At 39.4% G+C, this 27449-nt stretch overlaps 1 protein-coding gene across 6 annotated transcripts in view; it reads right to left on the minus strand.

The window, feature by feature from the left end:
• The window catches only part of ESRRG (estrogen related receptor gamma), a 227426-nt gene that overhangs the window by 145370 nt on the left and 54607 nt on the right, over positions 1-27449 (minus strand). For all 6 annotated transcript variants that reach the window (XM_066595069.1, XM_066595070.1, XM_066595071.1 and 3 more), the window contains 2 exons: positions 16662-17077; positions 3800-3916 (listed from right to left, as the gene is read on the minus strand). In XM_066595069.1, coding sequence (XP_066451166.1) covers positions 3800-3916; positions 16662-17077 — 533 coding nt within the window. The remainder of the gene's footprint in view (positions 1-3799; positions 3917-16661; positions 17078-27449) is intronic.

Here is a 27449-nt window from a genome sequence, read left to right on the forward strand (position 1 = left end):
ATCTATCTATCTATCTATCTCATATCTATCTAATATCTATCTATCTATCTATCTTCTATCTATCTATCTCATATCTATCTATCTATCTATCTATCTATCTATCTATCTCATATCTATCTATCTCCTATCTATCTATCTCATATCTATCCATCTATCTATCTATCTCATATCTATCTATCTCATATCTATCTCATATCTATCTATCTATCTATCTATCTCATATCTATCTATCTATCTATCTATCTATCTATCTATCTATCTATCTATCTATCTCATATCTATCTATCTATCCATCTATCTATCTCATATCTATCTATCTCATATATATCTATCTCTCTCATATATATCTATCTCTCTCATATCTATCTATCTATCTATCTATCTATCTATCTATCTCCTATCTATCTATCTATCTATCTATCTCATATCTATCTATCTATCCATCTATCTATCTCATATCTATCTATCTATCTCATATATATCTATCTATCTCCTATCTATCTATCTCATATATATCTATCTATCTCATATCTATGTATATTGTATTCTCCAATCTCAACATGCTTCGAACCCTTCTTGGTTTGGCCCTTCTTACCCTTATGTTTATGCTTCAAACCAGTTGAGCAGTGCCTGGCACACGGCGGATACCTTCCTCCATTACCAGCTGTGTGATATTCCAGTCCCATCTAATGTCACATCAGATGTTTTTCTAAGTATTTAGTGAAGTTGGCAGTGATCGGTGGGGAAAGCGCCCACTATCAGGAAAGAAGCCTCTGTGGAGAGTTAGGGCCCCTTTAGGCTGATATCACCTAATGTCACTCTGTATCTTTGGAAGGTTTAATACATCTCATCTCATCATCAATCTGTTGCCTTTTCATTTAACTCGATAATTTCATCAGAGATCAGGAGTGTGTAGAAATGCAAACCTCATTTTTTAATGTTCCTACAGTAGTATTGAGTGTCTCTCACTCTCTGGAGGACTCATCATGTCAAGATACCTATTGGCATCATTGTCATTGTGTAATACTTCATTTCACCTGTGGCGGTGCTGCTGGGAAATAAAAACATTTACTGCATGGATCCCCTATAGAATACAGAGGATCGCTGGGATTCACTGCAGCAGGACAACCCTATAGTAGGAGGAGGGCGGTGAGACCCCCACTGATCAGCAAGTTAGCACCTATCCTGTGGATAGCAGTTAGCTTGCAGTTGTGGCACAACCCCCTTTTAGTGGGGAGAACATGTGGAGACAACCCTACCCAGAACAATAGTGCTGTTAGCAAATACAGTAGGAGGATGGGGATGCGTCGACGGGTCATGGAGAGGGTGAAGCAAACATCTGTTCCACATTGTCCTAGTTAGGGAAGCTGGGAAGCGTTACAAGGGGGTCACATACAAGTGTAACAGCACATTTTATGACACTGGGGTAACTTAAAACTCCTGGACCCAACTAAAATATCTGTACCAGCGCCCTCCCCCCCATCACCACTCCCGGCCTACCATGTGCCATCTACAATATTGGAGTCTTTTAAGGTGGCAGAGGGGAGCTTTGCACCCCCAGATAACTGTCCCCGCGTGGGACTGCTGCCTCTGAACCCCCTTTAGCACCTCTGATGCTTTTTCTATGTCTTCTTTTGGATCTCCTCCACCCCATCCATCTTTCAGCCTCCCCGAGTTCTTCCTGATCCCTATTTACGACTAATAATCCTCAGTCTGTCAGCGCTGCGTCCACAATCTGTCCCTGCCACTCTTCTCATACTCTCCCATTGTCTGCCGCTGACACTATTGGATTTCTCTAGCAGCGACTTAGCTCCAATTAAAAAGCAGCTGTTGGGACTGTGTCCGCCTGACAGTCATAAAACCCGAGAAACCTGTTTAATAGAAGCGAATCAAATAAACACATTTTTATACAGGCCAATGAAAAAGCCCATAAAGCCCGCGGGCCGGCCAGAGAAAATATGTTTACGTTTAATATCCTCATTCATAAAATGAAATCGGAGGGATCCGGCGAACGGCGCGTGTGCAGAGTCTGAGAACGACACCTTACAGTATATACACATGGAGGGAGAATGGCAACAATGTTGCAACATTTGCTACAACATGAAGCATTTACTTCCTACAGCCAAGAATGTGATGTTAGCTAAAGTGCTTAATTACCCTTTCTTTTTGCAAATCTACAGACAAATTAGCAACTATACAGATGTAGCAGAGCTGAGTTTGTTATACAATATTTTATGTCATTTGGATTTAAAGCGGCCCCTCGGTTCTGGGCACCGTTTCTCGGACTACCTGGTGCATGCGTAGGACCAATATCGCACATGCAGTCCTGCCATGTCTGCTGTGAGTGTGACGCTCCTCAGCAACAAGGGTGAAAATCGCAGGTTCATTCAATAGTAAAAATAAAAAATTGGCATTGCAATTATTTACAACTCCCATAGAAAACAACCCCAGAAATAGGATATGCATTGGTCATTTACACGCACGACATCTGACCATATCGGTCAGATATCACATGTGAACATTACCTGTGTGAATGCACCCTAATGGCGGCTTCCGACAACCGTATTTGCGTACGTAAAATATATCCATGCAAACTGGAGAGACTAGATTGATGTCAGTAGGTTCGCTCTCATGAGTGTGTTTTGCGCAAGTATTTCGAGCACACGCAAAAATATAAGTCCTGCTCTATTTTCCTACATATTTGCACACCAAGGGCCCCACTAAAGTCTATGGAGGGTCCGCAAATACGTACTCAATATGCACACAAATGCGCAATACGCCGCGCAGTCCTGTGGGAAAAGAACACATCTGGACCTCATTAGGCTAAATAGCCTTTTAAATCATGGAAGGGGTGTGTCACTGGCGGGTGTGAACTTGCCCTGCGTGCGCAAAAACTACAGTACTATACTCCGATACGCACGCAAATCTACTTCATCAAACCTCGTTCACTGCGCAGATATTTTGCGCTGAAGCATGCGCACTTGCACATACCGTGAGACACACGCAAATACGACGCACTACTTATCGCCTATTCTCATCTGCGCTTTTTCCTTCCCAGCGGTGATGCGACATAGAAGAATCACAATGTGCGCAGTTTTTAGGGCGATCTCACCCACTATTTTCAATGGGACCACAAAAAAAATTTGAAGCAATTTTCATGCGAGTGCGATTCCTTTTTTTTATTTTTCCTATTGAAATAGCATGCACGAAAAAAACACGAGTGAGAATGGCCTGTACAGCGAGGGGACGCATTTTTGCAGAATAAACAATGTTTTTGCTCGCGTTTCGGCATATTTTACTATACTTTTGGCGCTTGCAGGGTGTTTTTTCTGCAGGTGACACAACCACGCCCGGATGTAAAGGGCTATTCAGCTTCAGGAGTTCCAGATATGTTGTTTTTCTTACAGAATTACGCAGCGCATTTCGCACCCCTTTGCGCACCTCTTATAGACTTCTATGAAGACCTTTGATGCGTAAATGCACACAAACGTGGAGTATGCTGCGCCGGGCCGTCGCCCGTAGATGAATGATGCCGGGATATACAAGCTGCTTGTCATTTGATTTTTATGCCTGCAGAGACTGAAGGAGGTCGGAATTAGCTGCTTGTTGAGTTGCTGCAGCGCTCTCGTCTGCGCTGCAGCTGCAGAGAGGGGATCTAGCCAGAGGTCTGATTACCTGCTGATTTTGCGCTCTGTTGGAGGGTCAGCGGGACTTTTGCATCCACCAATAATAACTCAGCTCTGCTACATCTCCCTGTAAATGAATATTGTGGTGTGAGGAGATATTTTATGCATCGTACCTTCTTTCAGCATGCCGACCTTTAAACACTTCATGAAGCGGCAGGCTTGGCAGGACTTGCGTCTGCGCTTTGTGATTTCACATTCATTCGTGGCTGGACAGCTGTATTCTATGTTTCCTGTCGTAGAAAGAAAGTTAAGATGAGAAGAGATTCAACACAAAGGATATATGTGTAGCGTGCGGACAAAATACACGGAGGCTGTCAGCAATGCGCCAATGTTCTCAGCGCCGGTCATTCTGAGTTCTGACTCTGATCTATAATAATGGAAATACAGTATAAGGATATCAAAAAGTCTCTTGGTCCTTGCATGTCCCCAAGACAAGCGTCATCATCTCCTTCTATATCCTGCTTGCAAAATGTTACAATGATCTCATGTATACGTTGTATAGGGTCAGGAAGAAGTCAACAACCAATGGAAATTCTAAAAGACTATCTAAGTTGAATCTGTAAACTGGATATATTAATTGATTTCTATGGGAGAGTGTTGTGAGCATGCTCTGTTACTTGTGCAGGGAAGGAGAGGAGGTGAGCTGTGACTATTGTGAATGGTGGCTCCTATGTTATCTATATATAGGTGTCACCTCTCAGTGTAATCCTGTGTGTACACGGAGGGGAGGAGGTGAGCTGTGACTATTGTGAATGGTGGACCCTGTGTTATCTATATATAGGTGTCACTTCTCAGTGTAATCCTGCCTGTGATGATGATGAGATGACGGCTGAGAAGGTGCCTCTACAGTACAGGAAGTATCAGACTATTATTAGGCTTAGTGGTCAGTGTGCGGGGAGGGGAGGAGGGGAGCTGTGACATCACCTACTGTGAATGCTGGCTCCTATGTTATCTATATATAGATGTCACCTCTCAGTGTAATCCTGTCTGTGATGATGATGAGATGACAGCTGAGAAGTTGCCTCTACAGAAAAAGAAGTGTCAGACTATTATTAGGCTTAGTGGTCAGTGTGCAGGGAGGGGGAGGAGGTGAGCTGTGACATCGCCTTTTGTGAATGGTGGCTCCTGTGTTATCTATATATAGGTGTCTCCTCTCAGTGTAATCCTGCCTGTAATGATGATGAGATGACGGCTGAGAAGTTGCCTCTACAGAACAAGAAGTATCAGACTATTATTAGGCTTAGTGGTCAGTGTGCAGGGAGGGGGAAGAGGTAAGCTGTGACATAGCCTTTTCTGAATGATGGATCCTGTGTTATCCATATATAGGTGTCACCGCTCAGTGTAATCCTGCCTGTGATGATGATGATGGCTGAGTTTTCTTTACAGAACAAGTAGTGCCAGTCTACTATGAGGCTGAACATGAAAACTGCAAGATTTCAGGAATTGTTTAAAATACAGCTAGTGACTTAGACAATATAGAACATAAGCTCCAAAAATTCTTCAGAAATATATTGAACATTTTCTGAAGATGCATTCCCTTTAAATTGACAGTTATCAAAATGGTGTCGTTATAGCGGCGTACGTCCGAACCAGAACTATTGATCTGATACAACTGAGTGGTGATGAGATCAGACTTGGCGGCTTCTGGAGTTTTATATCCTCCTATATTCTTCCTACTTCTGCATTCGCTCTAGTCATGTATTAAGGTTTCTCCTTTTTTGCTTTGCTTCGGGTTTTTCCTTTTTTTTGCAAGTCATTGTTTCAATGGGCAGGGAAGTGTAGAGTCAACTCCTCCAAGCTTGTGTAGGACAGCTGGTGCTCCCTTAGAAAATACATTGTGAAAGCTTGCCGGGGGCGGAGGTCAAGCTGTTGGTCCAGACGTCTTGCGATAAACAGCATCCTCTTAACTGCTCATTTGCATATTTCCTTCTTTACATATCCAAGTTAATGGTTAAAAGTTAGGAGTGAAAAAGGTTAATAAAGCGCCTTGATTTATTACAATGTATCTAAGAGTGAGTAATGCGGAGCTCATTTACAACTGCAGCACCAAGTCTTATGTTTCTTTGAAAGGATCCTGGGCCTTGTCTTGCTTGCAGAACTCCTTCCTGTGTAACCCCCCCCCGCCCCCCTCCCGTGATTAAGTGCATTAGTATCTTAATGAAAATGCATTCTGTTTATTGGTCTCCCGGGAAGGGGAGGTCAGCCTAGCAAATGCATAAATTGTCGTGAGAGACAGTCAGGGCGTAATTGCAATCTTTACTTCTCCTTGTTTGCAGCTCCCAGGGTCCATCAGTGGACCCCCAGAAACATGTGCGCATTTTTAGTAATTAGCATAGAGTCAGCCCGGGACCGGCGCATTGATGAAATATTTCAGAGTTAATCACACTTTGTAAACACTGATTCATATTGACTTCCTTTCTCCGGACTGATGGCTCCTCATTAAATATCACATTAGCGGATTGCAGGACTGCATCAAGAGTCAAAGACTTGGCTGGTGCTAATTCGACAGAAAAAAAAGCGACAGAGACGTGCGTTTCTTGAAAATGTGTTAAGTGGTCGTGATAAAGGAGTCTGCCGGCAGGGAAGTGGTGAAGATAAGTGGGTCACAATATTCTGCAGATTGGCAATGTCAATAGGATACGGTGTGACGACCTGAGTGTTGGTGGGTCACCGGGGCACACCAGAGAAAATCCAATGTCATCTACAAGTCCAGCTGCCAACCGGAAGCCACACGACAGGGGTCATATAAGACACTTATAGAATATATGGGGTCTGTACTGCAGTATATTAAAAGGGTTGTCAAGGATTAGGAATACATGACTGCTTTCTTCTAGAACCAACACCACTGCTGGTCCACAGGTTGTGTCTGGTATTACAGCTCTGCTTGACTCACTTCAATAGAGATGAGTTGCAATACTAATCTCCCCCCACTGACAAGTGGGGCATTGTTTTGGGAAGAAAATGGACAGCTTTCTCTGATATATATCTATCTATCTATCTATCTCATATCTATCTATCTATCTATCTCATATCTATCTATCTCATATATATCTATTTATCTATCTCATATCTATCTATCTTATATCTATCTATCTATCTCATATCTATCTATCTATCTATCTATCTATCTCATATTTATCTATTTATCTATCTCATATCTATCTATTTATCTATCTATCTCCTATCTATCTATCTCCTATCTATCTATCTCATATCTATCTATCTATCTCATATCTATTTATCTATCTCATATCTATCTATCTCCTATCTATCTATCTATCTATTTCATATCTATAATTGTTATCTATCTATCTCCTATCTATCTATCTATCTATCTCATATCTATCTTTCTTTCTATCTATCTAGCGATCTCATATCTATCTATCTATCTCCTATCTATCTATCTCATATCTATCTATCTATGTCATATCTATCTATCTATCTATCTATCTATCTATCTATCTATCTATGTCATATCTATCTATCTATCTCATATCTATCTATCTATCTATCTATCTATCTCATATCTATCTATCTAACTATCTCATATCTATCTATCTATCCATCTCATATCTATCTATCTCCTATCTATCTATCTATCTATCTATCTATCCATCTCATATCTATCTATCTCCTATCTATCTATCTATCTATCTATCTATCTATCTATCTCATATCTATCTATCTCCTATCTATCTATCTCATATCTATCTATCTATCTCATATCTATCTATTTCATATCTATAATTGTTATCTATCTATCTCATATCTATCTATCTCCTATCTATCTATCTATCTATCTCATATCTATCTATCTATCTATCTATCTATCTCATATCTATCTATCTATCTATCTCCTATCTATCTATCTATCTATCTCCTATCTATCTATCTATCTATCTATCTATCTATCTATCTATCTATCCATCTCCTATCTATCTATCTATCTCCTATCTATCTCCTATCTATCTATCTATCTCATATCTATCTATCTATCTCATATCTATCTATTTCATATCTATAATTGTTATCTATCTATCTCATATCTATCTATCTCATATCTATCTATCTCCTATCTATCTATCTATCTATCTATCTATCTCATATCTATCTATCTATCTCCTATCTATCTATCTATCTATCTCCTATCTATCTAACTATCTATCTCATATCTATCTATCTATCTATCTATCTATCTATCTATCTATCTCCTATCTATCTATCTCCTATCTATCTCCTATCTATCTCCTATCTATCTCCTATCTATCTATCTATCTATCTATCTATCTCATATCTATCTATCTATCTATCTCCTATCTATCTATCTATCTATCTCCTATCTATCTAACTATCTATCTCATATCTATCTATCTATCTATCTATCTATCTATCTATCTATCTATCTATCTATCTATCTATCTCATATGTATCTATCTCCTATCTATCTCCTATCTATCTATCTCCTATCTATCTCCTATCTATCTCCTATCTATCTATCTATCTGTCTATCTATCTCATATCTATCTATCTATCTATCTATCTCATATCTATCTATCTATCTGTCTATCTATCTCATATCTATCTATCTATCTGTCTATCGTTCGTTCGTTAACATGAACATTCTATTGTGTAGAGAGGTGGTAGTAAGACCCTACTTCTATGACACAACTATTTGTAGCTGGAAAAAACGGGCTCTAATTAGTTTCATTCCCCAAAAGTCAGAAGTGAAGACTTTTTATAGTCCCCTGTAAACATAAGGTTACAGACTATATAATAATGCTATCATATTATGGAACACAACATAAAACATCGCTTTATACCATATATTATATTGGAAGCTCCTCTGTTTCATGTCTCTATCATGTTACCTTCTAGCTCGGACTGCCTACGCTTCGTACATCCCCCCCAACATTTAATTGGGTTTCTCTTAGGACTTTCACTTTCCTCCTTCATACTGCTGCATTAACTGGCGTTATGGGACATGGTACACTTGGTGATCAGATTGTAAGCTCCTCTGCAGACTGGGACTGTATTTAAATGAGTATATTTAAGATAGAACTATAGAAATAAGACTGCGGGGATCACATTTGTTTTAGTCTCAAAAATACTAATTTTTGACTCAAAATGTGTACTAAGATCACATGATAAGATTGATCTGGCGTCCGCAGATCCAGATGAGGTTGTAGGGACAGATGGTCATTCTATAAGCTCATTTCTGCTTATTTCCTCTATGGTTGCAGATGTATCTGTGCTATGGAGTGAACAAAACCAACATGGTAGCTGCGAGGTCTGAACAGAGATGGCAGAAATGATACAATAACTCCCCATGGACCTTGGCGAGTCCACAAGCTGCAAAACTTTAACAAAATGTCTTTTCTTTGGGTTTTTTTTTGCTTTTTTTGTTACTTGTAAAGCAAACTTTTTGGGATATTATTCTGCAAGTGATATTTTGCTCACTTACTTGCTAATAGAATCTTCCAGTCCGCTGGCTAATGGAGTCACAGGGTCCAGGCAAAGCTCCCCGCTCAAGTGCCAGAAAATAATTTGTATGTTCCTAGTGGCAAACTAATGTAGTTTTACAGCTGGCAGTGGAGCTCCCGAAAATGTATACTAGCAAAACGCTTTCAAACTCAATATTTGGACGCTGCTTTATAGGCAGCATATGCCGCTTATGAGCATATTTCAAGTAAACTTGCATTAGAGAGGCCGGGTGCAGATGCAGCAGAGCTTCGTTTGTCAATGTAAATAGGCTGTGATTTGGCACAAAACGGTGTTGTTTCTATAAAGCTGCAAATAATTCTTCAAACTGGTAAATTACAAATTCAGATGGGCCTCATCTGTAGATGCAGGAGGTTACACCTGGGGACTATCGGACCTGCAATACCTGAACTCAGAACTCCAAAACTGGCAAGAGGGGAATAAAAGGAACCATCAGACCCGTCATCATCTAGATGCTGACCCTTCTACCAATGACAGTAACAAGATTATCCTTACAAAACCTCCGAGGGACCCTATGAGACCTCATCTAGATGAGCAGACAACCCAATGTCACTATGGAATCATTCACTCTATCTATTTTATCTATAGCTATGTAACTACTGTTTATCTATCTATCTCATATCTATCTATCTATCTCATATCTATCTATCTATCTATCTCATATCTATCTATCTATCTATCTATCTATCTATCTATCTATCTATCTATCTATCTATCTCATATCTATCTCCTATCTATCTATCTATCTCATATCTATCTATCTCTTATCTATCTATCTCCTATCTATCTATCTATCTATCTATCTATCTCCTATCTATCTATCTCCTATCTATCTATCTATCTATCTATCTATCTATCTATCTATCTATCTATCTATCTATCTATCTATCTATCTATCTCCTATCTATCTATCTATCTCATATCTATCTCCTATCTATCTATCTATCTATCTCCTATCTATCTATCTATCTATCTCCTATCTATCTATCTCACATCTATCTATCTATCTCATATCTATCTATCCATCTCATATCTATCCATCTCATATCTACCTATCTATCCATCTCATATCTATCTATCTCATATCTATCTATCTATCTATCTATCTCATATCCATCTATCTATCTATCTATCTGTCTATCTCCTATCTATCTATCTATCTATCTATCTATCTATCCATCTCATATCCATCTAACTATCTATCTTATATCTATCGATCTATCTATCTAATCTATCTACTTATCTATATGTATCTCATATCTATCTATCTATCTCCTATCTATCTATCTATCTATCTATCTATCTATCTATCTATCTATCTATCTCTCTCACATCTATCTATCCATCTCATATCTATCCATCTCATATCTATCTATCTATCTATCTATCTATCTATCTATCTATCTATCCATCTCATATCTATCTATCTCATATCTATCTATCTATCTATCTCATATCTATCTATCTATCTATCTATCTATCTATCTATCTATCTATCTTCTATGTATCTATCCATCTCATATCGATCTATCTATCTATCTATCTTATATCTATCTATCTAACTTATATCTATCTATCTAATCTATCTATTTATCTATACGTATCTCATATCTATCTATCTATCTATCTCATATCTATCTCAAATTTATCTATCCATCTCATATCTATCTATCTCCTATCTATCTATCCATCTCATATCTATCTATCTATCTATCTATCTATCTATCTATCTATCTCATATCTATCTATTTATCTCATATCTATCTATCTATCTATCTATCTATCTTATATCTATCTATCTCCTATCTATCTATCTATCTATCCATCTCATATCTATCTATCTCATATCTATCTATCTATCTATCTATCTCATATCTATCTATCCATCTCATATCTGTCTATCTCATATCTATCTATCCATCTATCTATCTATCTATCTCATATCTATCTATCTATCTCATATCTATCTATCTATCTATCTATCTATCTCATATCTATCTATCTCATATCTATCTATCTATCTCATATCTATCTATCTGTCTATCTATCTATCTATCTATCCATCTCATATCTATCTATCTATTTTATATCTATCTATCTATCTGATATCTATCTATCTCATATCTATCTATCTATCTCATATCTATCTATCTATCTATCTATCTATCTATCTCATATCTATCTCTCTTATATCTATCTATCTCTCTCATATTTATCTATCCATCTCATATCTATCTATTATCTGTCTATCTCTCTCATATCTTTCATATCTATCTATCTATCTATCTATCTATCTATCTATCTATCTATCTATCTCATATCTATCTATCTCTCTCATATTTATCTATCCATCTCATATCTATCTATTATCTGTCTATCTCTCTCATATCTTTCATATCTATCTATCTATTTATCTATCTATCCATCTCATATCTATCTATCTCTCCATCTGTTCTTATCTATGTGTTTTGCATTCTCCAGTTACAATATGCTGTGAACCCTTCCCATGTCCCGGTTGACCCTTCCTATTTTTCTATCCCCATCCTTCTCATTCGGTTGCAGTATATATTGGCCTTCATATCATAACTACATAATACAGCTTGTCATTTGAAATGCTTATTTTAAAACCTGAGTGAAAAATGTCTTGTTATTGCTCTGTAAATGAGATTAGAAAAATTAACGCTCTGAGAGACAGCGAATGAAGGAGATAATTACTTGAAGACAAAAAGGTCATTCTTGTTACATGTGTGACAAATAGTAACATGTAATTGTTTCAGTAAAGTCTTTTACTGTTATGTGATTATGTGTTTAGATAGATAGGAGATAGATATGAGATAGATAGATAGATAGATAGGAGATAGATAGATAGATAGATAGATAGGAGATAGATAGATATGAGATAGATAGATAGATAGATAGATAGATAGATAGATAGATAGATAGATAGGAGATAGATATGAGATAGATATGAGATAGATAGATAGATAGATAGATAGATAGATAGATGATAGATAGATAGATAGATAGATAGATAGATAGATAGATAGATAGGAGATAGATATGAGATAGATAGATAGATAGATAGATAGATAGATAGATAGATAGATAGGAGATAGATAGATAGATAGATAGATAGGAGATAGATAGATAGATAGATAGATAGATAGATAGATAGATAGATAGGAGATAGATATGAGATAGATATGAGATAGATAGATAGATAGATAGATAGATAGATGATAGATAGATAGATAGATAGGACATAGATAGATAGATAGATAGGAGATAGATAGATATGAGATAGATATGAAATAGATAGATAGATAGATAGGAGATAGATAGATAGGAGATAGATAGAGATAGATAGATATGAGATAGATAGATATGAGATAGATAGATAGATAGATAGATAGATAGGAGATAGATAGATAGGAGATAGATAGATAGGACATAGATAGATAGATAGATAGGAGATAGATAGATATGAGATAGATATGAGATAGATAGATAGATAGATAGGAGATAGATAGATAGGAGATAGATAGATAGGAGATAGATAGATAGGAGATAGATAGATAGATAGATAGATAGATAGATAGATATGAGATAGATGGATAGATAGATATGAGATAGATAGATAGATAGATAGATAGGAGATAGATAGATAGATAGATAGATATGAGATAGATAGATATGAGATAGATATATAGGTATGAGATAAATAGATAGATAAGATAGATAGATATGAGATAGATAGATAGATAGATAGATAGATAGATAGATAGGAGATAGATAGATAGGACATAGATAGATAGATAGGAGATAGAAAGATATGAGATAGATATGAGATAGATAGATAGATAGATAGGAGATAGATAGATAGGAGATAGATAGATAGGAGATAGATAGATAGATAGATATGAGATAGATAGATATGAGATAGATGGATAGATAGATATGAGATAGATAGATAGATAGATAGATAGATAGGAGATAGATAGATAGATAGATAGATATGAGATAGATAGATATGAGATAGATATATAGGTATGAGATAAATAGATAGATAAGATAGATAGATATGAGATAGATAGATATATATGAGATAGATAAATAGATAGATAGATAGATAGATATGAGATAGATAGATATGAGATAGATAGGAGATAGATGATGGATAGATAGATAGATATATAGATAGATAGATAGATAGATAGATAGATAGATAGATAGATAGATAGATATGAGATAGATAGGTAGATAGGAGATAGATAGATAGATTGATAGGAGATAGATGATGGATAGATAGATAGATAGATAGATAGATAGGAGATAGATAGATAGGAGATAGATGATGGATAGATAGATAGATAGATATGAGATAGATAGATAGATAGATAGGAGATAGATGATGGATAGATAGATAGATATGAGATAGATAGATAGGAAATAGATGATGGATAGATAGATAGATAGATAGATATGAGATAGATAGATATGAGATAGATAGATAGATAGATAGATAGGAGATAGATAGATAGATAGATAGATAGATAGATAGATAGATAGATAGATAGGAGATAGATAGATATGAGATAGATAGATAGATATGAGATAGATAGATAGATAGATATGAGATAGATAGATATGAGATAGATAGATATATAGAAGATAGATAGATAGGAGATAGATAGATAGGAGATAGATAGATAGATAGATAGATATGAGATAGATAGATATGAGATAGATAGATAGATAGATAGATAGATATGAGATAGATAGATAGATAGATATGAGATAGATAGATATATAGAAGATAGATAGATATGAGATAGATAGATAGATATGAGATAGATAGATATGAGATTGATAGATATGAGATAGATAGGAGATAGATAGATATGAGATAGATGTGAGATAGATAGATAGATAGATAGATAGATAGATAGATAGATAGATAGAAATGAGATAGATAGATATAAGATAGATAGATAGATATTAAATAGATAGATTGATATATATGAGATAGATATATATAAAGGGGCAAGAGGTGGCGTATATATGTCAAAGGGGGCAAGAGATGGCATCTATATATAAAGGGGCTAGAGCTGGCATCTATGCATAAAAGGGGTTAAGGGGTGGCATCTATATGTAAAAGGGGGGTAGCAAGTGGCATGTATATGTAAAAGAGGGGCAAGAGGTGGCATCTATATGTAGAAGTGGTAAAAGATTACATATATATATGTAAAAGGGGGCAAAAGGTGGCATCTATATGTATAAGTGGTAAAAGATTACATATACATATGTAAAAGGGGGCAAATGGTAGCATTATATCTAAAGGGGCAAAAGTTGACATATTTAAATAGGGGAGATAGGTGGCAATATAAGTAAAAAGGGGCAATAGGTGGCATCACATCAAAAAAGAGCAAAAGGTGGAATTAAATGTAAAGGGGGAAGACGTGGTGATATATCTAAGAGGGGACAAAATGTGGTGGCCTTATATCTAAAAGGTGTCAAGATAAGGTATTATTACTGACTGGGGCAAAATGGAGTATTATTGCTAACAGGGGCATAAGGACATTGATGGAAAGAGGGGCCCACCGAGATTCTACTGCTTGAGGGCCCACATAAGCCTCCCAGATAAACTTGGAGCCGGTCCTGGTCCGACCCCCATGTACAGGGCTATGGCAACACTGGGTATGTTGGGTAGATGGCATGACTGAAGCCCATGGTTATAGTCTAACACACTCTATGCAGGTTAAATAGAAGTTAGAAGGAGCTCTGCCACCCAACGTGCCCCCTATACCTGCAGCTGACCTTGCCCATGTGTTCTGTGCGGATGCTGCTTGTGCTACAACCTCTTATGCACATGTCCTATACATGTGATTTCACTACCAACTTCTTCCAACCTCCTCTATGGTTTTCTTTACTCGAATATCTCCCTTGACCTCCACTGCCTCCTGCATGAATTTCTATTCCACCTCCATGAACGTTTGTGTTACTTCATAGTCATCAGTCTTAATTTACAATACACAGTTATTATGCTATATGCAAATTATGGTAAAATCTAAGCAAAAGAATTACATTTGGGTCGAAGGGGAAACTACTGAAGGACCTACTACAACTTCTGTTGGGTGGAAATATGATCCAATGATGCGAACGGGGTGAAATATGTTCTATAGACTGTTGGGTGGTTGTTACAATCATTAGAGTCATTCTAGAAGTCTATACATATAGGGCGAGCCTGACACCTCCAGTTATATATACACATACACGCATTGTATATACCTATATGGTGAGGCAAAGCTCTGGACACTCATTTAACTGTTGTAGTCACAGGATAATTGACTTCTAGTGTGTGACAGTATTACTTAGGAGGGAGGCTGCGTTTTTTAGTGCCGCCATATTGAATTCAGCTCAGGTTTTTCAAATGGGAAGAGGATTATGTAATATATCAGAAAAAACACAAGCAGCCCTCCATAGTGCAGATCTGCGGTGCTAAATATGGGAGAGAAAAGGAATAATGGTACCCGAGTGTCAAAAGGGAAAACAATGGGGTGCGTCCCGGTAACAGCAGCCTTACGAATCCAGATAGACAAAGCTTCCATCTCAATCCATAGAAGAAGGAGACCAGGGCAATGGTGCACCAGGACGGAGGAATCGGGCAGTAGGGTGAGGTCTCCTGTCTGATTCCTCTGTCCTGGCGCTCCGTTGCCCTGGTTTCCTCCTTCTATGTGGTGTATCTATCTTGGTTAGTGTCCGTTCTCCCCTATATTTACTTACTTAGCAGATAAATAAGGGGGATTTTTTCCACAAGGCACTTTAAATGGCCTCAAAGGAAAAAAGTCCAAAGGCTTTAAGCCTGGTGACCATGGCAGCCATTCTACCAAACCTTTACGCTTAACCAAGTGCATCCCGCAGAATGGTGGACACATCGACCACACAATGTAAAACACTTTGTGAAACGTTGCCCTCGCTTAACTTTTAAACAAGTAAAGACAGAGCAAAACTGGCACTTCAAGTGTATTTCTGAGCAAATTCTAGCCAAGACTGATATATCACATCACAAGACTGATATATCACATCACAAGACTGATATATCACATCACAAGACTGATATATCACATGACCTCCTTCCCATTTCAAAAACCAAGCTGAATTCAATATGGCAGATTTCAAAATGGCCGCTGAAAACCTCTCTCCACCACAGAATGCAGTGCAGCCTCCCTGCCAATACTTTCACACATTGGGAGTCAGTTTACTCCTAACTACACCAGTTAAGGCTCAGACTTTTGCCTCCCCGTGTGTGAATGTATATATATAAACATATAGAACTAAATAATCTGGTAACATTTTACGATTCCTATAAACTTTTTGGAGATGACCAGGACATGCGTTTTTTGTCAGTGAAGTGGTGGTTACTTTTCTGTGCTTTTTAATTTTTTGTGGAGGGAAAAAAAAGAAAAAGGTACCAACCTTGAATTGTCCTTTTGAAAAAAGCCTTACAGGCTTCACATGAAGCCACCCCATAATGGTAGCCCGATGCTATGTCACCACACACCAGACACAGTCTTTTGGGCATTGCATTGAGCATATATTCACATTTGGTCTGTGAATCTTCAGCAATAGTGCTGGAGCAGTCATCATATCTTTTCCTGACTGGCCCATTGCCACCAAGGGCTGCAGCAGATGGGTACAATGGGGGAGAGTCCAGTCCATTCTGGTGCCCGTTCATTGTGGAACTGTAGCTTCCACTGGCGTCTGATGAGCCACCGGGACTGTGATGGTTGATACTGTCCGTCAGTGAGGCTGGGCTGGAGGGTTCCGTCTTGATATATGACGAGCAGCTTGAATCAATGTGTCGATCCTTGCTTGACATTCTGCAGAGAAGCCTGCATGGTAATAAGGAGACAAGAATAAAAAGAAGGCTCCGTTTAATAAAAGAAAGCTTCCTATTTTTTTTAAGATGGCTCTGCGGGGGCTAAAGACTTCACATCATTCATTCATCAGTCAATACGCCTTGTTATACATGAAGGTGATCAGCATAAGGCCCTGACAGAGAGTTAGCAATGTTACTGACAGGCGGTAAACAAAAACTTTCAGAGGTCCAAATCCCCTTTCCCAAAGGTAAGACTGCTTGTCAATAGGTAGAATTGTACATGTGAGGTGCAGAGTATAATGCTGCTGACTACATATAAGACTGACCCCAAAACGGAAAAGAGGAAATACGATGTCTTTGAACAAAAATTATAACTTGGTTCTTAGACAGGATTCACATGTTCTATTTTTCCACTTATTTGCCCAACAAAGGTCCCATAGATCTCAATGGGGGAACACAAATGCACGCACAATACGCAAGAAGATATGTGTAACACTGCTTATTGCACTGGAAAAAGGACTAATTAGCTGGAACGGATCGGCCATTTCTATTGCTGCGCCTTTGTTTGCCGGGCACAAATAGCTTATGGGGGCAAAAAGTACAGTAAGATATGCCGATGCACGAGCAAAAAAAGAACGTTCATTCTGTAAAAACGCTGCACTCAGGCACTCGCACTACGCCTAGAGACGACTTTAGTTGTCAATTTACAGCCTTTAGTGAACAATATTTGTTCCTCTGCTTCATGTCAGTCGATGATACACAAAAACCATCGCCTGCCCAACATAAGACTCGTGCTTTTGGCAAGGAAGGGTTGTTCAAAGCTCTTCCAAAGCTCCAAAGATCTACTCAACAACACCAAAAGGTACCCTACATGTAAAGTATAATGCTGTAGACTATCGGAAGAAAGTCGACAAAATAGGCAAAAAGATGTTTTTGAATAAAAATTTCTATTTTGGTTCATAGTTGTCACATTACAATCTTCAGTGAACAATATTTGTTGGTTTATCCAGTCTGAAGATCATCAGCGTACCGAATACCTAAGATGTAGGCTAAAATATGAAAATATCTATAGCCTGTCTAATGTCTATAGCTTGGTTTTCGGTCTACATTTGCTGGTTGTTCTATCAACATAGACATATTCTTATCACATGTTACGGCTCGTGCCATTTGAGTCCGTGGCAGTTCTCCATGCTCCATGTCAGTCAATGATTCTCAAAAACATTGACTGCTCAAACTAGGCCTGTGCTATTGACAAGGATGGGTTGTCCAAACCTCTTCCAAAGCTCACAAGTTCTACTCAACAACATCGAAAAAGTAAATATCATTTATTATGGCTAACGATCGATTTTTTCTTCTACACGATTGTCAAGCAGCTCCTGCCATGGTCATACCAAGTCTTGGCTGTCGAATTAAAAGCTTCGGGGAACAATATTTATTGGTTTGTCTGCTTTGAAGATCATCAATAGATCTTATACCTAAGATGTAGGCTAAAATATCAACATGCTTGTCTATAGCTGGGCTTTAGTCTTCAATTGTTGGCTGCTCCATCAACACAGACATATTCTTATTACATGTTAAAGCAACTAAAAAGTATAGCTCATGCCCTTTCAGTCAGCGCCAGTTCTCCATGCTCAATACCACTCAATGATTTACAATAAACATTGACTGCTCAACCTAAGGCTCACACTATTGCCAAGAAAGAGTTTCCATACTTCTTCCAAAGCTCGATCTACTCAACAGCATCCACCAACAAAATACTTTCCATTATAGCTATCTATGGGCATCTTCTTATAGGGGTTCATGCCACGGTCATACTAAGTCATCTTCACAACATGGACTAAAACTACTCAACTCTTCACTAATGTCACAAGTATAATTGGAGACGTTCCTGGAGGACATGGCCAATACTAGTCCAGATCCTGATCAAGTCCTACAAGCCTTGCTTCTGCTCCTTCCCATGAATTCCTTGTTAGCCTTGTTTCCCTGACCCTGTTACAATTAGCACATTCTTAATACGCTTCTAGCACTTCCTAAGAATTGCAGACTTCTCAAACATTTTGCATAGCAGTATTAATCCTAGCTGTAATTACACAATGTTCGATGGCCACATTTGCCGGTATCGCACCTGATGTGTAATGAGCGTGTGCAACCTTTTAGAAGACCAAGAAATGAGGTCTAGTAAATACAGTATTTTCTTAATATGTCTGTAACCTATTTCTTTTCCCACTAATTACAGTCATGCAAATGTCTCATCTGCCTTTGCACTCATGGCTCAGGCCAACGTTTGAAGGAAAGTGTCTGAGCCCTGACTTACAACAGCTCTGCGAATTCCTTTTAATTTAGAGCACTTACAGAACCACTTATTACCTTATAATTACTGGACTGCTCTCACATACATTATGATCTTAGGCTGGAGTTAGGAGTTATTAGGGTACTAAAATACGCTCCCTTTTACTCGCTCTCTCTCCGGCCGTGAATTTTATGCCGCCAATGATTAAAACATTCGTTCAGATTCATCCCTCGCATCCCGTTGTACGTTGGAGATCACAGATTGTCCTTTTTATTACAATGCCAAGAATTCTTCTTCTTCTTCTTCTCCCTGACCAAGATATTGTTCAAGCAGTCTAAGATAAGCGGTGGCTTCTGTCTGCCATTTGTCATTTCTATAACCTTTCTTCAAGTCAAAGAATGATATTATGATGGACATTCTGTCCCAAAATGTGTTCAGCCCTTCAGGACTATAAGTATCACTGATGTGGTCTTTCAATGCCGATCAAAGATCAAAACTGAATTTTCGACTTTCATCAAATCTTTATGGGTTGAGATGCCACCAAGTGTGGTCAGCCCTTCGAACATAAAGAAAGAATCACTAATTTGTATGGGCTCTTAGCTAAACATCTGAATAAGCTACTTAAAGGGATTTTCCACTACTTAAAATAGCTTCACAGCCATTCTGTACTCCCTGCTTGCTGCTAACAAGGACCTGTGACTACCAAATCCAACCACTGGCTATGGAAGCTCAATGCTTCCTGCAGAAATCAGCTCAGTAGCCCAGTAAACCGACGATCAGCGGGGATCCCAGACAGCAAGCCCCTGCCACTATGCTATTGGTGGCCTATCCTCTACAGGAAACCCCTTTAATATTATGCAAATTAGTGCAGCACGCAAGGGCTATTTTTTTTCCCACCCAACATGATGAAATCTGTAACAGAGGCTTCTGACGTCGCGTTCAATGCAAATTTGGACATCGCCTCGCTGAAGACTTCTACAAATAATAGCAGTGTTTACTTTAATTATCATGGCTTTAAGCATCTGTCAGATGGCAGAACATTAGAGAGAGGCTATTTAAATTATGGGAGAAAAAAACTTGATTCCATCGATTTCCATAGAACGGGGATTCATTTGACCCAATTTCGCTCTTTCTGCTTTCCAGACGAACTTGCGTGAACATCGACTGCAGGACATCTATTGTTATGCTATGCAATATTTGGAATTGTGCCGGAAACAAGGCTTGGCAAGAGGGGGGGTGGGGGGGGGGGGATGACCTGCTAATTACAGCGGAGTTCATTACACGAAAGACACTGCAGACATCATTCCATTATACTAAGCCGCTAACATCACGGCGGAATTCACATTCCTCTAAGCAAAAAAAAAAAAAAAATTCCCCCGTATTATTATTCAAGGACAGAAATATTCACAATTATCTATAAATTCAACTGTCACATAGTGGGTTTTATCCTGGCCCCTACTTCAATCTAAAATTGGAGGCACTAAAATTCACATTAACTCAAGCAGGAATACAGTGAATATGGCTTTATTTCAAAAGAGCTCGTTTTTGTCAGAAAGAAGCCGTTTCCAAGATGATGACTTTATCTGCTCTTTATGAAAAAAAAAAGTCAATCCTGCCTCCTCTAGCAGTCCAGACATTCACATTATCTCAATTGCTAATACAGAGGTTAACAAATGCTGGCCACACACGCGAGGAAACACTTGTAGAAATAGCGGGTAATGGGCGAAGTGTCAGAGTACAGCTGGCCCCAATAGCGCGAACGTCTTTTTCTAGGATGAACGTTATCTGAACTCGCAAGGCCGTAAAGAAAAAATCACACTGGTAAATATGTTCAGAAGACGGCTATTTGGGGGATTATCGAATTTGGACAATCCCATTTCCCATTGTAGATGGCACCAAGATTAAGGTCTAAAGTAGAGATGAGCGAGAATACTCGCTAAGGCAAACTACTCGAGCGAGTAGTGCCTTATACGAGTACCTGCCCGCTCATCTCTAAAGATTCGGGGGCGGGGAGCAGGGAGCGGCGGGGACGAGCGGGGAGGGATGGAGGGGAGATCTCTCTCTCACTCTGTCCCCCCCCCCCCCGCTCCCCCCTGCTCACTCCCGCAACTCACCGCTCTCCCCCGCCGGCAGCTGAATCTTTAGAGAGGAGCGGGCAGGTCCTCGAATAAGGCACTACTCGCTCAAGTAATTTGCCTTAGCGAGTACGCTCGCTCATCTCTAATCTAAACATTTTCACAGATTAAAGAGGTTTTCGAATAAAAGTCAATATAAAGAAAACCCCACAATACAAAAAATTTTCAAGTATGCTCTTCACAGAAAATCCCTCTCATTCCCGAGACTCTATGGACCACTCTTCACCAGTAGGGTCAGCCATTTTTGTACCCACCCATAGACTTACAGGTGACCCAGAGAACTGTGAGATGGGAATGGGAGGCAGGGGCAGGATCCCATTTTAGGGGATCACTTGAATAACTGTTAAAACCAGCGGTAGACCTTAGTAAATCAAGCAATACGGGTGGTTCAATGAAATCTAGAGTCATCCATCATTCAAAGTGGTGGCCAAGCTCTGTATTTCCAACTAGTTCAAAACCTCTACTCACAAAAGTATCAGACTGTGGGGACAACAGCTGCAGAGCCACAGGGTGCGGCCCTTGTTTCAAGGCCTGGTATGGACATAAACCAGTTGACTTTATTAGGGTCTGTTGAGGTTCTGCTATTTTTGATGGCAAGAATATCGCTGCAGACTGTCAAAAATAGTAGACTGGCTGATGGAGTCCCATTGCCAGGTGACCATGAACAACCCTTTACCACTAGGGCCAGCCGTTGTTTGTTTTGGTCAGGTGATATGTCAATAGGTATCACCCATAGGAGTTGCGTCTCACCGAGTGATCAATGGGATGGGAATGTGATGGAACTGCTATGTATGATGAGTACACTTTATAGCATCATTTTTGAATTTTCGGCATTTTGGGGTTTTTAAGACTTGTGATTAATGTTACCGCGTCCCACTGGATACTAAGGGTTATATTAGTGATATTTAATTGCGAGATATTGGCTTTGATGTTATGGCCGTCTCACATCCAAGTAATGTACAAGCAGCTCCCTTAAATGTATAGTGGAAATCTGTTCCCAAGTAATGGTGCAATGCATTTCCAGGCTGCCTTCCTTGAACCCTGGATGTTACTTCACAATGAGCATGTTTTCTGCTTCAATTAATTGCACTCTAGCAAAGTGGCAAAAACACAAATCACTTAGTAGAAAAATGGGAGCCAGCTGCTCTTGTATAAGAATGAAGAAGGGAAAAGCGCAGAGACTGAATGAAGTGTCATGTCAGAAATCAACGGTGCAACATGCGATTTGAGGAAGCAGGACTACTTTACGGCGACAGGGTGTCATTACGGCATCACAGTAATACGATGCTTTGACAACTCTTCCTCCTAACATATCATCACTGCATTAAGGTGCGCTGGCTTAGTCCAAACAAGGTGCACAAAAAGGATTTCTTTTCCGGTTCTAATAAGACTTTGCCTTGTTAAGTTAAGAGGAATTCGGAGCTATTACTAGATAAGACCATGCGTAATAGGTTAGAGGTGGACAACAAAAAATTCAAAAATGTCATAATGGGGGAAACAGCCTGGAAACGAAAGAGTTATTTTCCCAGAATGTCAATCTGTCTTTCAAATGGACTCAAAGCAGATAAACAGATGCACCATCCATGATGCAAGGTGAGAGATTCAACGTCCCTGACAGCGGGGGCAACAGTTACACATATACATTCCAGATTTGCAGGTTCCTACTTTTCATGTGGAAGAAGGATGGAGGGGGGGGGGGGGGGGGGCTAATTTACTCTTCATCTTTGTCTAGGTATGTATGTTACATATTGGCAAATGTCCACGGAATTAAGAATACAGCATCATTTAGTGCACCAGTTTTTTGGAAGTTGTTGGAAAACATGCTGTCAAGGTGCATCACCGCTGCTCCCCCGCCTCACCTATCACCAGGTGCAACCATATTGCATGCCATGCTCTGTCCTCCTGCGCATCCTTGATGTCTGCCCATAGGGCTCACATGCACTCCTGCCCCCTCTCTTAAAGAGCTAACGCACACTCCCTAAATCTGTCCCCCTCCAATCCCATTCTTACACCTACTATATCAGCCCCCCCTCCCCCATAAGGTAGGTGCCTAAGCAATTGGTTAGCACCTCAAGCGTGACAAACAGGGTTTCCAATGTGCTGTCACCTCAGATAGCCCAAAGCCAAATTGGTGTGTGGCAAAGCAGGTCCACATCCATCAGACTGACAGAAGCATTTTTGGGGTTGGTTTCTGTTTTTTGTATTGGCCGGTATGACAAAGTGAAGGCAGCCATGGGAGTACACGAACACAACCCAACTACATGGGAATCCAGCTCAATATTCTAGCTCCAAACGTGGCCATACAACTTAGATCAGCCAAAAACTATTCCTTCTAACCTCCCCCCCATATATGTGTATTCTTGTTTGGGCATGTATGTGTTTTCAATGGGGAGAGGGTGATTGTGACGGAGGTCTACTCTACACGAGAAGAAAAGGATTGGGCACACTGAAATCCAATATGCCTGATTCTTCTTCCCCCTAATATTTGCTGTATGGGAAGAGTCAGGACACCACCAGAAACATTAGATAGTTGGTCAATCTGCTGAAATTGGTAAATTGGTGGGTTTGGCCAACATTCATCTAATGTGTATGGCCACCTTAAAGCGACCCTCCTGTTTCAGGACAAAATTCTGTCCAGAGACTTGAGGGCTTGGGGTATATTACATGCACTTGTTCTTCTCTGCTGTCTGCCTAATCCATTGGTTTTCAGTCATCCAAGATGGCCACTACAATTTTCTATCTAGATAATGTAACCAGTGCATTGCTCTTTGATTGGCCAGTGCTGATCATGTGAGCAGTGCTGGCCAATCAAAGAGCTGTAATAGTGCATTGGTAGTCTATCACGACCAATGCTTTATGAGGATAAGGTATTCCGAAGATTGAGTTATCCATCTTGAATGGCCCCAAATGAAACCCAAAACCAGAAGATTGGACGAACGGCAGAGAAGAGCGACTACAGGTAATATAGTTCCTCTTCCTGAGACAGGGTTTTGTCCTGCAACCAGAGGGTTGCTTGGTGCACAATTAAGATATGTAGTGTAGGCATAGTCATGTATAGAGAGAGTTATGGTGGCACACAAGGCCCCCATGGTTTTGTGTTATGCCATAGAGACTCTCTGTATGGCACCATATTACAATGTGACATACTAAAAAATCTCCATACGCCTCTAAATGAAACCGGGGACTATGAGCCCATACATTTCCATGGGTGCCTAAAATGGATCTGTCCAGGTGCATGGGCCCGGAGATTCGGTCATTTACATCTGTGCTTCTTGCGGTGTTATTGCTGCCTTTTCCTGGCTGGTCAGTATGTGGGATTAAAGGGTTAACTTGATAAGCTAGTCACACAGTTTATTCAATCCTCATTATTCAATCTGCTCTGCAGCTACAGATAAGTAGGCCTTGTTTATGGTCTGTAGCTTGTCATAGTGAAAGCCATGAAAAACATCAAATCAATACGGCGTTTAAATGAACAATAACGCTGTGCAAATATAGATATGCCATTGTGCATATATTACCCTCCTTACACATCAAATATGCCATGAGGCCCACCGCTACATCGTGTCAGCCCGCTAAATGGAAGCTGACATTCCCCAGAACAAATGAGCTCAAAGTGGGGTTTAAAGGGACAGAAACCCCTAATAGAAAGCGTCTTACTATAAGAAATGATTATTCAGATTACATTCACATATAAGGTGCAAATCCCCATGTATTAACCCGCAGCAGAGCAGTCATCTCAAGGAGGGAGGGAAAGAAGAATCGAAGAAAGGATGGAGTTTGGAAGGAAGGAAAGAAGAAAGGCAAGAAGGAGGAAAAATATGAAAAGAAAGGAAGGAAGGAAGGAAAGAAAGAAGGAAGGAGGGAAGGAGGGAAGGAAGGAAGGGAAGGAAGGAAGGAAGGAAGGAAAGAAGGAAGGAAGGAAGGAAGGAAGGAAGGAAGGAAGGAAGGAAGGAAGGAAGGAAGGAGGGAGGGAAGGGCAAAAGGGGCAAAGAAAGGATGAAAAAGAATGGGAAGAAATGATGTATAGAAAAAAGGAAGGATGAATAGAAGGAAGGCAGGAAGGAAGACAAGAATGAGAAGAAAGGGTGGAAAAGGAGTATGGAAAGAAAATGATGCAAGAAAGAGAGAGGAAGGGATTAAGATAAAGAAATAAGGAAGAAGAAAAAAGGGAAAAAAACAGGATGGAAGGAAAGATAGAAGGATGGTAAAAAGGAAAAGGTGAGCTTAGAATGGAAAAGAAAAATTTGAAGAAAGGATAGAGAGTAGAAGGAAATATGGAAGAAAGGAAGGAAGGCAGGCAGAGGAAGGGAGGATAGAAGAAAGGCAAGAAGAAAGAAAAGGATACGTAGAAAGGATGGAACGGGAAGAAAAGAATAGAAGAAAGAAAGACAGAGAGGAAGGAAGGAAGAAAAGAGTGAAGAAAAGATGAAAAAGAATAGAAAGAAGAGATGAAAGGAAAGAAGGAAGGATGGATAGAAGCAAGGCAGGAAAGAAGAAAAGGATGAGAAGAATGGATGGAAGATGAGTATGGAAAGAAAAGGATGCAAGAAAGAAGAGAGGGAGAAAAAAGGGGATTAGGAAAAGGAAATAAGAAACAAATTTAAAAAGGAGGAAGAAAAAAAGGAAAAAATAGGAAGGAAGGAAAGATAGAAGCAAGGCAGAAAGTAAGAAAATGTGAAGAAAGGATGGAAAAAAATAGGAAGAAAAGATCAAAGGAAAGAAGAAAGGATGTGATTGAAGGGATTAAAGGGAAAGAAAGAATCAAGGCAGAAAGGGGAAAAGGATGGAAGGAAAGGAAGAAAAAGAATCATGGGAAGAAAAGGAAGGAAGGGCAGATGAAAAGAAGGATGGAATTAAGGAAGAGTACAAGGTATGAAGAAAAAAGGAACAAAGCAAGGCAATACCAAAGCAACAATGGAGGAAAGAAAATGAAGAAAAGGATGAATTATGGAAGGCAGCAGAAGAACAGAAAGAAAAGAAGGGCAGGAATAAATAAAGGAGTAGCAAAGAAGAAAGAAAAGGATTGGAGCTAGGAAGGCAGGAAAGAGACGGTGGGAAGAAAGGGAAAAAGAGAGGAAAGAAAAGAAGAAAAATGGCAGGTGATAGAAAGAAGGAGGAATTATTTGGCAAAGAGCCGCACAAGTCCCCTTTGCCCTGGTTGGATTAAAACGTGTGACCCCAGCGCTGCAATGTCACAGTGCTGACTGCCCTGCCAGTGTTCTGCTCCTTATCTTCGTCGCCTTACAGGGGTGTAACTTATATAGTAGTATGTATACAAGGCGCTATATAATGCCGTAACCTGCAAGTAACCATTAAAGACAAATGAGGAATAACTCATCTAATCGAGGTTCCCAAACTGTCCTGAAGCTAGGGGGCGCTACTCTCTACCGGACTGTATGTATTCCAACAGCTTTAGAGCAAGTTCATTGTGGAGCAGCTTTCTTCTGTGCTGTAGAAGTTCATTAACTGCTAGCTTGTAATTAAACAGATGTCCGTTTGCTATAACGGTATTGATATACATTTGTTCTAATGTTACAATTAGCCTACAGAAGATCTTTACTGTATTGAAATCTCAATTTGGTGGATTCTGCAGGCAGGCGAGACACGTCCCCAGCTCACTCCGCAGCTCTTATCTGCTCTATGGTTTCTAGCGTTCCGTTGTGAGATAATCTCTTCTATATTATTTTAAGTGATTTTACTCCAGCATCAGGAGGGGCGCAGCTGGTGCCAACTGTTCTGTGGCTATGAGACAAAATGATGTCAACTTGCCAGAGTGCATAGTTTACCATTCAAGCTCTATTTTAAACAAACAGATAAAAATGTAAATGTACAATAAAAGTGAGATGAGCGCTGCCGACGAGAGCGAGGAAGATGCTGCGACAATCCCCGCACCGAAAGAGGAAATCTGACAACACATTTGACATTATAAAATTTGGCGATCCATTCAGTACGCTCATCGG

The sequence above is a fragment of the Eleutherodactylus coqui genome, chromosome 3, assembly GCF_035609145.1.
Source record: "Eleutherodactylus coqui strain aEleCoq1 chromosome 3, aEleCoq1.hap1, whole genome shotgun sequence".
Lineage (NCBI taxonomy): Eukaryota > Metazoa > Chordata > Amphibia > Anura > Eleutherodactylidae > Eleutherodactylus > Eleutherodactylus coqui.